This window comes from Pecten maximus, chromosome 10 (genome assembly GCF_902652985.1).
Source record: "Pecten maximus chromosome 10, xPecMax1.1, whole genome shotgun sequence".
Classification (NCBI taxonomy): domain Eukaryota; kingdom Metazoa; phylum Mollusca; class Bivalvia; order Pectinida; family Pectinidae; genus Pecten; species Pecten maximus.
In genome coordinates, this window is record NC_047024.1 from 18,768,250 (window position 1) to 18,784,881 (window position 16,632).

The 16,632-nt window shown below is 36.6% G+C and overlaps 1 protein-coding gene across 1 annotated transcript; it reads left to right on the top strand.

Annotated features, from left to right (window-relative positions):
* Window positions 1-9,341: 9,341 nt before the first annotated feature.
* LOC117336561 (zinc finger BED domain-containing protein 1-like) lies at window positions 9,342-11,509 on the top strand. Its single transcript, XM_033897172.1, has 2 exons — window positions 9,342-10,817; window positions 11,048-11,509. Exons 1-2 carry the CDS (start codon window positions 9,342-9,344, stop codon window positions 11,507-11,509), a joined length of 1,938 nt encoding a protein of 645 aa, XP_033753063.1.
* The last annotated feature ends 5,123 nt before the right edge of the window (window positions 11,510-16,632 follow it).

A 16,632-nucleotide genomic window follows, 5' to 3' on the forward strand; every position in this document is an offset into this window, starting at 1 on the left:
AAGTATTATGAACTAAGTGGGTGGCCAGGATGTATAGGGGTAACACACTTTTCTTTCACCTAGACATGTACAGCTGGGATTCAATTCCCCAATCACACATGAAAGGGGTAAACCAGTTTCTTCACCAGTTTTTCCCACACTTAGATCCCTCACATGCTTCAATCCAGGCCAACAAGAGTGATCAATATAAGTATATGTACTTGTTTCACAATTGTTGTAAAATAAATAATTTATTTTTTTACTAACTGCACAGTGACTGAGCAGCCAACAGATAGATAAACAACAGACCCCATGATGGACAGACAACAGATGGATAAAGAACAGACCCAGGATAGACAGACAACAAATGGATAAAGAACAGACCCAGGATGGACGGACAACAGATGGATAAAGAACAGACCCAGGATAGACAGACAACAAATGGATAAAGAACAGACCCAGGATGGACGGACAACAGATGGATAAATAACAGACCCAGGATAGACAGACAACAAATGGATAAAGAACAGACCCAGGATGGACGGACAACAGATGGATAAAGAACAGACCCAGGATAGACAGACAACAAATGGATAAAGAACAGACCCCATGATGGACAGACAACAGATAGATCAACAACAGACCCCATGATGGACAGACAACAGATGGATAAAGAACAGACCCAGGATAGACAGACAACAAATGGATAAAGAACAGACCCAGGATGGACGGACAACAGATGGATAAAGAACAGACCCAGGATAGACAGACAACAAATGGATAAAGAACAGACCCAGGATGGACGGACAACAGATGGATAAAGAACAGACCCAGGATAGACAGACAACAAATGGATAAAGAACAGACCCCATGATGGACAGACAACAGATAGATCAACAACAGACCCCATGATGGACAGACAACAGATGGATAAAGAACAGACCCAGGATAGACAGACAACAAATGGATAAAGAACAGACCCAGGATGGACGGACAACAGATGGATAAAGAACAGACCCAGGATAGACAGACAACAAATGGATAAAGAACAGACCCAGGATGGACGGACAACAGATGGATAAAGAACAGACCCCATGATGGACAGACAACAGATAGATCAACAACAGACCCCATGATGGACAGACAACAGATGGATAAAGAACAGACCCAGGATAGACAGACAACAAATGGATAAAGAACAGACCCAGGATGGACGGACAACAGATGGATAAAGAACAGACCCCATGATGGACAGACAACAGATAGATCAACAACAGACCCCATGATGGACAGCCAACAGATAGATAAAGAACAGACCCCATGATGGACAGACAACAGATAGATCAACAACAGACCCCATGATGGACAGACAACAGATAGATAAAGAACAGACCCCATGATGGACAGACAACAGATAGATCAACAACAGACCCCATGATGGACAGCCAACAGATAGATCAACAACAGACCCCATGATGGACAGACAACAGATAGATCAACAACAGACCCCATGATGGACAGCCAACAGATGGATAAAGAACAGACCCCATGATGGACAGACAACAGATAGATCAACAACAGACCCCATGATGGACAGACAACAGATGGATAAACAACAGACCCAGGATGGGCAGACAAAACAAACATCAATCTAAAAGGGAGACAACTCAAATCAAACATCAATCTAAAAGGGAGACAACTTCAAACAAAGATTAATATAAAAGTGATACAACTCAAAACAAACATCAATCTAAAAGGGAGAAAACTCAAAACAAACATCAATCTAAAAGGGAGACAACTCAAAACAAACATTAATTTAAAAGGGAGACAACTCAAAATAAACATCAATCTAAAAGGGAGACAACTCAAAACAAACATTAATCTAAAAGGTAGACAACTCAAAACAAACATCAATCTAAAAGGGAGACAACTCAAAACAAACATCAATCGAAAAGGGAGACAACTCAAAACAAACATTAATCTGTCAGTGAAATGTTTATGGATATAAAACATCAGACAGTTGTAAAACAACAGTAACAAAGTAACCATGAAATATGGCTGCTATAGCTTTATAAGGGATAATTGTAATTTAACAAATTCAAATCATATATCTACACCTATCAAAAAGATAAAATCTTTAATCGATGAAACTTCTGAAATTTCCTACTTGCATAACTCCCTTCAAGATGTCATCCACTGAGCTTATTTTCAGCGTTCTTATAGTAAAAGCTGGAGGGGGGGGGGGGGGGGGGGGGGGGGAGAAGAAGAAAATCCTGCTGATAACACACAAAGCTTGGTAACTTTTGAAAAAAAACATTTTCTTTTCTGCAGTTAGTGCAGGAGACATCTAAAGCTAATGATTTTGAATTGTTTTTATTCATTTTGTTGTGATGAAAATTACAACTTGTCACGTACATGAAAAAAAGGAATTACATCTGCTGACAAAAAAATTGCCCTAATAATGAGCCATCATACACCTCGGACAGACGGTTTACGATTCTTTTAAGTAACCAATCTAGATAATCTGAATATTTGTTGGCCTGATTTTCGTATCAGATCCCAAGGGCTCAAAGCCTGCCTGAGAGCTTGACTGTGGAAACAGCTGGATCTGTGCTAATAGGTCTTTGTAACTCGTTTCTAATGACCAGTACATAGATAAGTGTTTATTCAAACTAGACCCAGCAACATTGACCTCTGACCCAATGACCTTGACATTTAGGTAGCAGGACACAGAAAGACTGCCTGGCCATGGGTGACCCGTTGTATGAGGGGATAATAAATCTAGCAGTTTGGTCATGAAATATCAAGTGATTTTAACAAATCTGGCAGTTTGGCCACTGACCATCCAGTAATTTTAACAAATCGGGCAGTTTGGCCATTGACCATCAAGTGATTTTAATAAATCTGGCAGTTTCGCCATGAAACATGCAATCTTGATAAAACTGGCAGAGATATTAATAAATCTGTCAATCTCTAACTTATAGTCTTTAGCTGAAGATTTTTGAAAATATAATCAATTCCTGTCACCTGTCAAGTATGTTATCCTTACAAACAAGTTGATTCAATTTACTTGGTTAAAAGCCTTCCCCAACTGGAGATAATGTCAGTTTTGAGTTGACAACACTTCTACAAGCAGACGTCACCGGTTTTGTATTCCAGGCCTCTATCTAGACAACATTATGTTGAATCAACAAAGAGATCCCTTTATGTACTATTTTATGACCTTCCCTCTTGATTCTTAGAATGTATGAACAGTCGCTTCGATTTTTGATAAAAAAAACCTACAAAGAAGTCAGATGTGTTTCATTGGAGTGAAAAACAAAGAAAGGTACCGAATGACCCTAGTGACATCCCCACAATAGTAAATTTCAACTAAATCTGTCAATACTGTGTTAAACTCAGTTATGTTAGATCTTATCCAATGTTCACCAAATGATCAGATGAAAGTCTTTGGAGAAAAAAATTTCCAGCTACGTAAGGAAACAGCATTTCGTGAGAAGCATCATGCTCAAGTCACACGGTGACACTTCACAAGGGCAACTAAGATTATTGATTGGAGGTGAGAGGACAACACGTGACCGGCATGTGTCAGCGAGTTCACGACGGGCTAAGAATTCAATAAACCACCCTAATTCATGCGAAAGAAAATGGAATTAGAAACTAAACCCTTAAAATAGTTAAGTAATGCAAATCTATCATCTCATTACCGAGTAAACGTAGCATTGATCACGGCTGTTGATCGGCTTCCAGACAGGGAGGCGAGATTTAACAGGGGCCATAAAACACGAAGTTTGGCTGAATTTACAGAATGATGCAACTTTGGCAAAGACACAATTTACGTACCCAAACAGAAATACGACGGCAGACGCACCTGTCTGTGGGTGGCTCAACAAAGAAATAAAAAAATATTTTCAAATGTTATTTTTGTATCATATAAGATGCAATGTAATATCTTCCAGACGGCTACTCTATAAGCAAACATCTTAAGCTCTTTTGTTGCAGCCTAGGTGCTCTGGATAACATTAATTGGATGTTTTGTCGGCGTGCTCATGCAATCTTCAAATAAAGGTTTTCAGCCTAGTAGACATTGAAAGTCTAGTGTATGTGTCCTTAATGGACGCCATCCTAAATTACTCAATATGAGAATTTATTATTTATCTTCAAAACAAAACCTTCATTTTTATTTCAGCAGCTGGCATGCCAGGTCTAGATTAAAACTGACCTCACTGACTCTTGGATAAATTGTTGAAAGGCTGCAGAGGATCCGGGATTCTATGTGATTAAATAACACTGAGAGAAAAGATTAAAGGTCAACTCTTCATCGTGTCATTGGGTGCTGCACAGACTTGTACTGACATTCAAATTGTAATATAAACATATTCTTTTTCTTTTACTGTACAGCGGTTCCCTACTTTTAGCAATTTTCTTGGCTATCTCAACTTTATATGTCAAAAGCTTTCTCCATAATGACACTCACAGGTTGGGTTGTTTGTAAGTCTCCTACAAAAAGCTTTAGACTAGCGGCAATTATGAGAGTTTTAAGTTGCCTTTGGTGATGTCAATTTCAGCATGACATCATAATTATAACCGTGACATTCTCGTGATCCTGATTATTTTAAGCTGTGAACGGACACACGTGCCTATATAACAATATATGCTGAATTTTCCTGTCTATATTTAGCTCCTTTATGTAAAGTATATGGTCATAAGGGAGATAACTCTAGTAAATAACAGGTATAATGTGTAAAGTATATGGTCTTAAGGGATATAACTCTAGTAAATAACAGGTATTATGTGTAAAGTATATGGTCATAAGGGAGATAACTCTAGTAAATAACAGGTATAATGTGTAAAGTATATGGTCATAAGGGAGATAACTCTAGTAAATAACAGGTATAATGCGTAAAGTATATGGTCTTAAGGGATATAACTCTAGTAAATAACAGGTATTATGTGTAAAGTGTATGGTCTTAAGGGAGATAACTCTAGTAAATAACAGGTATAATGCGTAAAGTATATGGTCTTAAGGGATATAACTCTAGTAAATAACAGGTATTATGTGTAAAGTGTATGGTCTTAAGGGAGATAACTCTAGTAAATAACAGGTATTATGTGTAAAGTATATTGTCTTAAGGGAGATAGCTTGAGTAAAACAAGAGCTTAATTCACCATTTTAGTATTTTAATCCCTGGGTCATTTCACCTGGATTCAAAATACCATGCTACACAGGGTGACAATTAAAATACCATCCTACATTTGATGATGAATAGTATACCATCCTGCACTTGATGATGAATAAAATAGCATACTACATTGGGTGATGAGTAAAATACCATGCTGCACTGAATACAATTTAAAATCTAATCTCCCATTATAGCCTAATGAGTGTTCTAATTTTAATTAGATTGATAATAAAGATAAAAGATTTGAAAGTCTTTATATACATGTATATGTATATATATATGTCAAGTAGTAATAACGACAGTACAGACAAGTAAATTGTCGAATTTTCGAGGCAATCTGCCCCTTTATCAAGACACAGGTAAACTACATACGATCACATATAGACATAGAATTTGGTAGGTATAAACAACAAAAAATATCGTAATGTTGTAAAAACGATCCCCCTCGGCCGATACTTAATTCGCCGAGGGCCTATTATGATTAATTAGGAAACATCTTAGTTGGTGTACAGATGGTAAAAGTAAATGAATAAATAAATAAATAATATAACTTAAAGGTTTAACAAAATAACATCGCGGGTTGATTTGATGTGATGGCAGCGCGTGCTATGTCGTGAATGTTTTTGTTATTGTTTTTTATGCGATATGTACATTTCGTCCTGCAAATCTCGGCGTATATGTATATATATATATTTTTATTTATTTGTTTTTATTAAATATAGAAAATATATAGAAAACATATTAAAAAGATATATATGATCTTTCTTTTTTCTTTTAGATTCCAACAGTCAAACAAAAGAGCAGTCCTGCGGAGTTTGAAGCAGGTTTTAGATAACAATTAGGTACAATATCACACTACTGCCAAGACATCTCATCAAACTGAAAGCAGTGTCAGCTCTAACAGATGACTCCATTATTGGAGTATATTTGGAGAGATTCTATAGAACAAATCCAAAAAAATGTTGATGAAACAAGAGAATGGCTGGATGGAAGACAATTTAACAGCAGCTCAACGAACAGCAGAGTAAAAGATTAATTGTTCTATGCCAGACCCTGTATTTACTATAAGGAATTCACAATGTTATTGTGCTTGATAAAGGTCTTTTTCTTCAACCAGCATTAAATCTTAATCTTATTATGGAATCAAATTTTTAAAAATGCAATTCATACCATCGATTCTACATTTTTATCTGAAAAAAGAAGGTTACAAAATCTAGAAAGTGTAATATCAGTCATCTCCAAAGAGAAAAATAATTTTTGTAAAACTCCTTTTTACAACCTAAATTAATCATGACAGCAACTGTAATCAGTGTCATAATCTAAAAGATACTTACCAACAATGGAGCTTCACCTTATAACATCCAAACACCTCGGTGATTATGACACACGGCACACGTACACTCAGCCACTACAGCTACCAGCCTATAATGAGAGAGATTCAACAACTGTACTGTTCTAGGCCCAGCAATGTCTTAAAATGCTACTGCATACCATGATATCATCAATACCAATGATCAGATGAACTTATCCTCGAGCAAGAGAATTTAAATCAAATTATTCTCCCCGAAAGTAAAGATTTTAAACACTCCAGACAACAAAAACATCACACTTCCTCACTTTTCAGAGGAGAAATGCCAGTATTGGTTTGTAGGGAATTATATAATGATCTTGGCTGTTTTTTTTACTTTCAACAGTTGCCAAGATCCTGAACAGTATAAATTTAGAGATTTAATTTAAAGACGATTCTATCCTTCACCTCCAATCTAATTTGGGAAAATCAGGTAAATTTCAGAAACATACTCGATCCTCACCTGAAGTTTTTAAAATACTTTCTTTTGAGAATTTATCAAACTTTTGACCTAGCTCAAGTTTTTCAAATATTTTACTTTTAAGTTTTTAATAACTGATATATCTTGATAGACCTTGCAAGTCCTGACTTTCAAATTTGTTTTGTTTACTTAAATCTGGTAATACCTACACAGTCTCAGATATCGGCCATTGTTTCCCTTGTACATGTAGGCTAGTCAACTAGAAACTAAACACAGGTAGGAAGCCATTAAGGTAATATTGATTGATCAGTCTGTAAAGCAGGAGAATCATATTTTACCTGATATTATTTCTTGTTGACATTGACTTTAAGCACATTAATTCCTTAAACTCTTCTGTCTGTCCAAAATCATATTAATAGGAAACAAGAGGCCCATTGGCCTTCACTTGAGTTCTAGTAATATATATATTTCAGTCAATTTGATCCATTTTGACCCCGATAGGCGAGGCAAAAGTGTGCATACCACCAAACTGCCATCCCATACTGATTATTATAAGTGATGCCTAAAAATGGGATTTCCCTATATAAAGTATGGTAAAGTTTACTTCCTCCCCAGGAGAAATTTGAGACCCTGGGGTCATGAATTTTTACAATTTTGGTAAAGCACTCAAACACCCTTCGATCTATGAATTGTAAATTATTCTATACCATAGCTGGAGATTTTGAAAATTATTTGACCTTTTCTATCCCTGCCTCTCAGGCCCCTGGGGTTAAGTCAACAATCAGATATTTCATTGACCTTTGACCACGGAAGGTTTCTGCAAAATTTCAATGAATTTGGTCCAGGGGTTTATGAAAATAAGTCAAAAATGTCAAAATGTTTATGCACCATGAATGGCAGAAGATGGAACACAATGGTGATAGGTCGTCCTTACCGTTTTGGTCAGATATGACCCAATAAAACTGCAAAAGGCAATTACTCTGTTTCAATTGAATCAGCCTGATTGTAAAACTCCTCTGAGATATTATCGATAAAAGCCTGCATACCAAGTCTCATGAAAATCTGTTCATATTTACTCAAGTGAGTGTGTTTACAATCCAATGGTAATAAAACTACAAAAAAAAGAAAAAGAAAAAAAAATACAAAGGGAAATAACTCTGTAATTTACAATGGAACCAGTCCTACTTGTCCAAGATCTTATTGATATAAGGCAACATACTAGCTTTCTTTGAAATCCATTCATATTTACTTATGCTCTTCTGTTAAAAAAAACAAGAGGCCCATGGGGCCTGTATCGCTTACCAGGATATTTCAGGTAATCATGGCAAAACACACTAGAGTTATAACACAAATGCTTTTTCCCATTTTGGGATCTGCTTCTAAGTATTAGGTATTTCTGTCAACTTTTTCCTTTAACTAAATTTAGCATTATGGTCCCAAAGAAATTCAAAGCCAACTACATGTAGAATACTGACAGGTCAGCAAGGGCAAGGTCGTGTGGCTATATATCCCACACAACGATAAAGAAGCCATCTGCCCATATTGATGAGATTTAACATTTGGACTTAAAAGCAATTGCAAGTAGTAAGAGAAATATACATTGATCTGCAGTCCAGGGCCATTGTCAGATATCAAATTTGTCCTTGACCTTGGACCCAAATGGCCTTGAATTTTGACCCAGTGACCTTGATCTTTGGTCAGTTGACATATTGTTTAATCACAACCAAATTTCTTCTTAATGTCATGACAAAATTTTTCATCATGAGGACAGACCCATCATTTCTACAAAATTGATTCCCTTTCACCAACGGATGCCCAAGGCCAAATATGAACAAAATCCTTTCATTACAACAGAGGAAGAAGGATTTTGAAGAATTTGCACAATTTCCCATATTGGACCCGCCTGTTGACCCCCTTAGGTGCCAAACCCACTGTTTATACTAAATTGGTTCCTCTTTCCCGAGGGATGCTTCAAACCACATTTGGTCATAATCTTGACATGTTCATGCCTAGTAGTGCCTTTTAGGGAAAAGTTGACAGAAGAATGACAGATAACAGAAGATAGACTCGGCACCATGTCATAAGCTGTAGAGCTAAAAATGTTAATGCATGATAGGCGATGTATAATGACAAATTATGACATTTCTGGTGACCTTACAATAATCAGCAGAAGTCTTTTAGGGTTTTCGCGGCATATTTATTTAGATATAAGTCATGGTAATTCTGACAACTTAATAAGAAGTTGAAAGCAGGTAGGGCTGTAACGATATATAAATACTACGATAAATGCCATCGTACATAACCGCGATACGATACACGATATGTACACTTAGTATCGCGATACCTTAATTACCTGAGTTAACGAGTTGTCGCCCTTTGCGCGCTCTCTAACTCTACTACAAAAAGCAACATGGCCGAGAGGAGGAAACTTGCCTCGCCACCTGCAACATTGAAGTCGCCCGTTTGGCGACAATTTGGATTTCCGTACGAAACGGTTGACGGGAAAGAAGCAGTAAACAGACACGTTGCAGTTTGTAGGCTCTGTGATTACATGACAAAGTACACGGGAGCCACAACAAACATGAATACCCATCTGAAACGGCATCATCCTGATGTAATCTTGCCGGAGACCGGCAGTTCAGCTAAACGAAAAACTGACGACGCATCGGGTTTAACACGGAAATCGCAACAACTTAAGATAAGTGATGTTTTATCAAAGCCATTACGATTCAATAGTGACAGAGCAGCAGCAACTACGAAGTCAATCGGGAAATTCATTGCCGTTGATATGAGGCCATATTCGATTGTAGAAAATGTAGGTTTCCAAGCGATGGTTAACACTCTGGAACCAAAGTATAAGATTCCGTCCAGACCACATTTCAGTGAAAAACTCATTCCTCAGTTGTATGAGGAAACAAAATTGGATGTACTGAATGAACTTGCAAATACTAGTTACGTAGCTATAACAACTGATGGGTGGACGTCACGGGCAGTGGAGAGTTACATAACAATAACGGCTCATTACCTAAATAAAAACTGGATGCTCTGTAGTCGTGTTCTACAAACAAGGATAATACATGAGTCACCTACAGCTGTCAATGTAGGCGCAGTTCTCTCTGGTGCTATTGTTGAGTGGGGTTTGACAAGATTAAATGGACAGGTACCTGTTGTTACTGACAATGCAAGCAACATGGATGGAGCTGTTAAAGCTGCTGGACTAGGCCCCAACATCAAATGTTTTGCCCACACAGTTAACCTTGCTACACAAAGAGGCTTGGGTGTAGCATCAATGAAGACTCTTTTAAGTAGGGTGAAAAGGATTGTTGCATTCTTTCATCGAAGTTCAGTGGCTAACAGTTTGCTAAAAACCAAACAAGATCTCTTGAAACTTCCACATCACAAACTTATTATTGATGTTGCTACGTGCTGGAACAGTAGCTATGACATGATGGTTAGATATCTGGAACAACAGCCTGCTATAACTGCTACTTTAATGAGTGGGGATGTAAGGAAAAATATCAAGGATCTTGACACACTAAGAGAAGAGGACATTACAAATCTTGAGGATGCTGTTTCTATTCTGAAAGACATGAAAGACATTACAACAGTGCTATGTGATGAAAAACAGCCAACAGTCTCCCTGATTTATCCCATGAAGTACAAGATTTTGAAATCCATGGAATTGGTTGGCACAGAATCTTCTCTTATCCGACAGTTGAAAGTGGCTATAAAACAAGACATGATGTCCAGGTATAAGGATCCTGAAATTGAACAGTTTCTGGTCATTAGTTCAGCAGTCGACCCTAGGTTCAAATCACTCCCTCAGCTGGATGACATTCACAGACAGGAACTACATGATGTGATCATTCAGAAGGTGTTAACTCAGGTTGGTATTCAATTAAATATTAATTATTTAAATTCAAATGAACATTCTTCTTAGACATTTGGTCAGAATACAAAACAATTTAATTTTTGCACAAGTTTTGACAAAGATGATTTTATTGAATTTACATTAATGACACATGAACACACAATATAATGAATATATACAGTGATACACATGTATATTAACTTTTCATTAAATCATTACACAATTTATCTAACTTCTACTTTTAGGGTCATGTCCAGCAACATATCAAAACTGAGCCAGTTGATGATGACCCAGAACCTGGTCCAAGTCTTGAGACACAGCCCCAACTGCCAACTCTAGATCAGCTGCCACCTACACCTGAGACTACAAGTACTTCACAGTCATCTTCATCCAAGGAGTCTGGACAGTCTGGAACAGGTTCAACAATCAAAAACTTGTTAGGTGATGTTTTTATTACTGGAACTGAACCAGCAAATAAAACCCCTTTAGATATTGCCAATGCTGAAGTGCGGGGTTATTTCAGTGAACCCACTCCTCCACTTGACTGCAATCCCTTGAAATGGTGGTGTGAAAATGGTTATAGATACCCTATGCTGTCCAATATTGTTCAGTATTATCTGACAGTCCCTGGAACTAGTGTTCCAAGTGAACGTGTTCTCCACAGCTGGAGACATAGTGACCAGTCAACGCAGCTGCCTTGCTCCTGAAGATGTAGACAAATTGATCTTTCTCAAAAAAAATATGCATGTTTAAAGATCTAAACAAATTAAAACATTAAAATCTGGAAAGCAAAAATTGTCTTATTGTTTTGTAATTTTGTGAAATCATTTGATGTATCGAGATACATATCGTATCGTGGGTCCTGTATCGAGATGTGTATCGTATCGTGAGGGAAAGTATCGTTACAGCCCTAAAAGCAGGTATGCAAAACTATTGAAATGGTAGTCATTTTTCCAGCAATTTGAGCGGACCAGGGATTTAATCATGCTAAAAAAAAATTCTTCATTTTTATAGAGATTCAAAAACTAGAGGCCCGTCTTCTGCCAACTCCTCATTTACAATAAAATTTCCAATCAAAACCACACAAGGAAAAAAAAACCTTAAATGATCACATTTCTGTTCTAAAATTAACGATAATATCCTCAAACTGTCACATCCCTAAGAGAATTGGGAAGTCTCTTGTCATTAGGAGCTGCCGCGAGAGTGGCAGATTTTGACTGCTGTGGAAATATGGCCGTTAACAAATCTAACACGCTGTGCTACGAAATGGATTTGTCATGCAGTCCAATAATTTGATTTCTTACCATCACTCCGAGAGACAATAACCATTACATATCATCCATTGTTAGAATAAAGGAACTAGTACTTTATTGTTTCATTGCTTCCTGTCACCTGTACATAGGGAATGTACAGAATATATCAATTAGGATCTATTTGGAAATAAAATAAGTGAAAGGTCAAAAGTCCACCACAACAAAGCATTGTCATGTAGGACATATATAAACCAAGATCTTCATTCTTTAAAAACAAAAAGCGCCTAATTTGAGGAAAAAATGTTTAATCAGATATTCGTAAAGAAAGATAGCCAGCATCAAATATCCCTTTGGAGCCAACCTAGTTAACTTTCAATGAAATTGTTTTTAGAGAGCAACTCCTGTGATTTGTCACTTTTCAAAATTTTAAACACAGAGCAGCAGATGTTTTCAAGCAAACACTAATCAAAGATGACTATGAGCTTCTCACCCAGTAGGAAATATGTCTTTCTCAATTAGGAGCCTTAAAGCTGAAACAAGAACATTAGGATTTGTTTGTGTCTTTTTTTGTTTGTTTGCTGGGATTGTCACCCTGTGAACTGCAAGGGTAATTTTGAGTCAGGTTTTCCTTGTAGTAGTTGGTGACTACCTCTTTGAAGAATATATGGAATTATCATCCTGTGAACAGCAAGGGTCATTTTGAGGCAGATTCTCCTTGTAGTAGTTGGTGATTACCTCTTTGAAGAATATATGGAATTATCAGCCTGTGAACTGAACCAGGGTCATTTTGAGGCAGATTCTCCTTATAGTAGTTGGTGACTACCTCTTTGAAGAATATATGGAATTATCATCCTGTGAGCAGCCAGGATCATTTTGAGGCAGAGTCTCATTGTAGTAGTTGGTGACTACCTCTTTGAAGAATATATGGAGTTATCATCCTGTGAACAGCCACGGTCATAACAGGCAGGTTTTCCTTGTAGTTATTGGTGACTACCTCTTAAAAGGATATATGGAATTATCATCCATCCTGTGAACAGTTAGGGTCATTTTCAGGCGGTTCTCCTTGTAGCAGTTGGTGGCTACCTCACTGAAAAACATACAGGAGGACAGGTGTCATGCATAATATGTACCTCCTGCATAATAAGTATCCGGATACTTTTTATTCTGCATAAAAAATTTTTGTTTTGCTCAAACTTCCAAAAATGATACTTTTTATTCTGCATAAAAAGTACCCGGATACTTTTTATACCCCTACCAAAACGTACCCCCCTTGCATAAAAAGTACCCCCCTATAAAAAATCTTTAATTTTGACTTTATCAATCTGAAATTATAAAGATATGATAAGAGGACACAGGGGGATGGGGGGGTGGTGGTCGTTTACAATGTTTCTGACCCCATCCCACCAAATCCCCACCCCAGGGCCAAAAAAAAAATATTTTTTTTGCTCAAACTTCCAAATATGACTTGGGATCAACATTGGAAACCTTCATATGCATAGAAAAGACATCTCATAACTTCCACACACCCCGGATACTTTTTATTCCCCTGCATAAAATGTACTTTATCAATCTGAAATTGTGAAGATATGATAAGAGGAACCAGAGGACATCATTTTCAATGTTTCTCACCCCATCCCAGGGGGTGGGGAAGTTGCGAGATGTCTTTTCTATGCATATGAAGGTTTCCAATGTTGATCCCAAGTCATATTTGGAAGTTTGAGCAAAAAAAAAAAAATTCATTTTTTTCGGCCCTTGGGTGGGATGGGGGTGAGAAACATTGAAAATGACATCCCCTGGGTCCTCTTATCATATCTTCACAATTTCAGATTGATAAAGTCAAAATTAAAAGTTTTTGGTAGGGGGGTACTTTTTATGCAAGGGGGGTACGTTTTATGCAGGAATAAAAAGTATCCGGATACCTTTTGGTAGGGGGGTACATATTATGCATGACACCGGCCATCGCATGACATCCAGAGCAACTAGGGTAAAGAATCTCAGCTAAATTCTCCTTTTGGGCCTCTTCCATTCTGTCTCCAGCCTCATTTATATAAATTATGAGTCCTCTGCCAATGACTTTTAAGACCGAATCTGGTTAAAATTTGTAAAAGTTTACCCATGGCACATGACGACTGATGAAAATCAATGTGTTTAAGGTCTGGAATCCTGACTATTCAGATCAAATGACCTAAAAATCACATACCAACAATCCAATGTTTCAAACTAGGTTTTCAATATTTATACCGCTCCCAAATAGTCCTGGGCAGGAAGACAGATTACAGCTACACTAGTCCTATGGGCAAGATTGGGTTCAAAAGTACTTGTAGAAAGGTAAACATTCATGTAGTGGTCTGGTTAAAGTGAATTTGTAGTATCTTAAATTACTCACAAGGAAAATGAAAAATTACAAGAAATATTGCTCTTGTCGATTGGGAAATTAGTCACAAATATGTACTTGCTAACAGATCAAATAGGCTGCCCCAGGCCATTGGACCTGGGTGTTCCTTGCCCTGAATATATTTACATTATGTAAGAAAAACAAAAACATTTGTACAATATTTATAAAACTGACAATCTTACACACAAATCAGGTTTTCCATCAGTTGTCTGACTTTCCTAAACATAATCAATGTTGTTGTTCAGCAAATTGCTAGACTGGAAAGAAAAAGGCAGAACAAACCTTTTAAAGGAATTTATTATTTCCCAATATCTGTGTGAAAATGCTGAAAGGGCATCTAAAAAAAACCCAGAGGCAGTAATTTGTGAGCCTGACAAATTCTGCCCAATAATGTCATCTACGGAACAAATATAGACAAGAAAGCCCCGGAGATTAGTGCTGGGAGTCGGTGTTCATTTGTTCGCAGTGTGTCGAGACTGTAGTGGTGTCATTTATCTCAACTCATACACACAGACATCAAAATTACCATCATCAGTCCTATCACCTTAAAAGGCTATATATATTTTGTTGAGTGGCTTTTTATTTATTCCAATAAAGTAAGAAAAATAATGCCAATTATCCAGGAGCTAGACTAAAGCAAATACACCAGAAATATATCACTAATAGATTACACATATCATTGATTTCAATCAATTTTAATTGGATGAAATATGAAACTGAAAACAAGAGATCCCAGAGGGCTCTTCTGGCGCCCACCCTCTTGAATGATCTTTTTTGGGTTCTATGTCAGACTGATCTTTTCTCTTTTCTCTTCTTTTTTCCCCCCTCTTACTAATCTGATAACATGTGGAACCAACATGTGAAGTTTGACAAACATCCCTCCAGTACTTTTCAAGAAATAGCGATAACAAATTTCAATCCTCAAAATCCAAAATGGCCACCTGTCTGCCATTTTGTTTTTCTGATCAGAGAAAAAAATTGATTTGCACAACTTGGAACCAAGGGAACCTACAAATGCAGTTTGAGGTTTTTGAGAGATAGTGATCACAAACCTCAATTCTCAAAATCCAAGATGGCTGTCCGTTCGCCATTTTGTTTTTCTGATCAAATAAATAAATTTTACTGGCACAACTTGGAACTAAGGGGAACCAGGAAATGACAACAGGCCTAGTGGGCCTGTATCCTTCACCTGTAGTACTAATGGAACTTTGAAGTTGATCTTGATGCCAAGCTGGATATCTTTTCATTCCAATATGATGAGAAGTTGTTTCATTTGACCAAATTTTACATTTCATTTCCTACTGCTACTGGCCCCAAATCATGGGCCATTTATCTAGTTAAATAGAATAACTTATTAAAAGATTTAAACAAATTTGACCCCTCTGACTTTGAAAGCACCCATACCAAAAAAAGGTATAAAAAGTTATAACTTTTTAGTACCTTTTTAGTACCTTTTCTGTACCTTTTTCAAAAGGTACAGAAAAGTTATAACTTTTTTGTACCTTTTTGAAAACTTAGAATTTATGAATGTAACTTTTGATAACTTTTTTGGACTTAGACAATTTTAGATGTAACTTTTTTGTACCTTTCTAGACTTAGAAAATTTCAGGTATAACTTTTTTGTACCTTTTCTGGACTTAGAAAATTTCATGTATAACTTTGTGTAACTTTTCTGGACTTTGAAAATTTGAGGTATAACTTTTTTGTACCTTTCTAGACTTAGAAAATTTCAGGTATAACTTTTTTGTACCTTTTCTGGACTTAGAAAATTGCATGTATAACTTTTTTGTACCTTTTCTGGACTTTGAAAATTTGAGGTATACCTTTTTTGTACCTTTTCTGGACTTAGAAAATATTTACAACATCTGAAAAGATTGATTAATTTTAGCAAAACTTTGCTGGACTTAGAAAATTGCATGTATAACTTTTTTGTACCTTTTCTGGACTTTGAAAATTTCGGGTATAACTTTTTTGTACCTTTTCTGGACTTAGAAAAATTTACAACATCTTAAAAGACTGATTATTTTTAGCAAAACTTGTCTGTATCTTTTCTGGACAACCATAAGATTACTAAATAAATCTTATGTTTCCTTATGACACATAATAATTACTGTAAATGTAATCACAAATAATTATACAAGACAGTGACAGTGAAATTCTATTACAGGTAATTCAATCAATA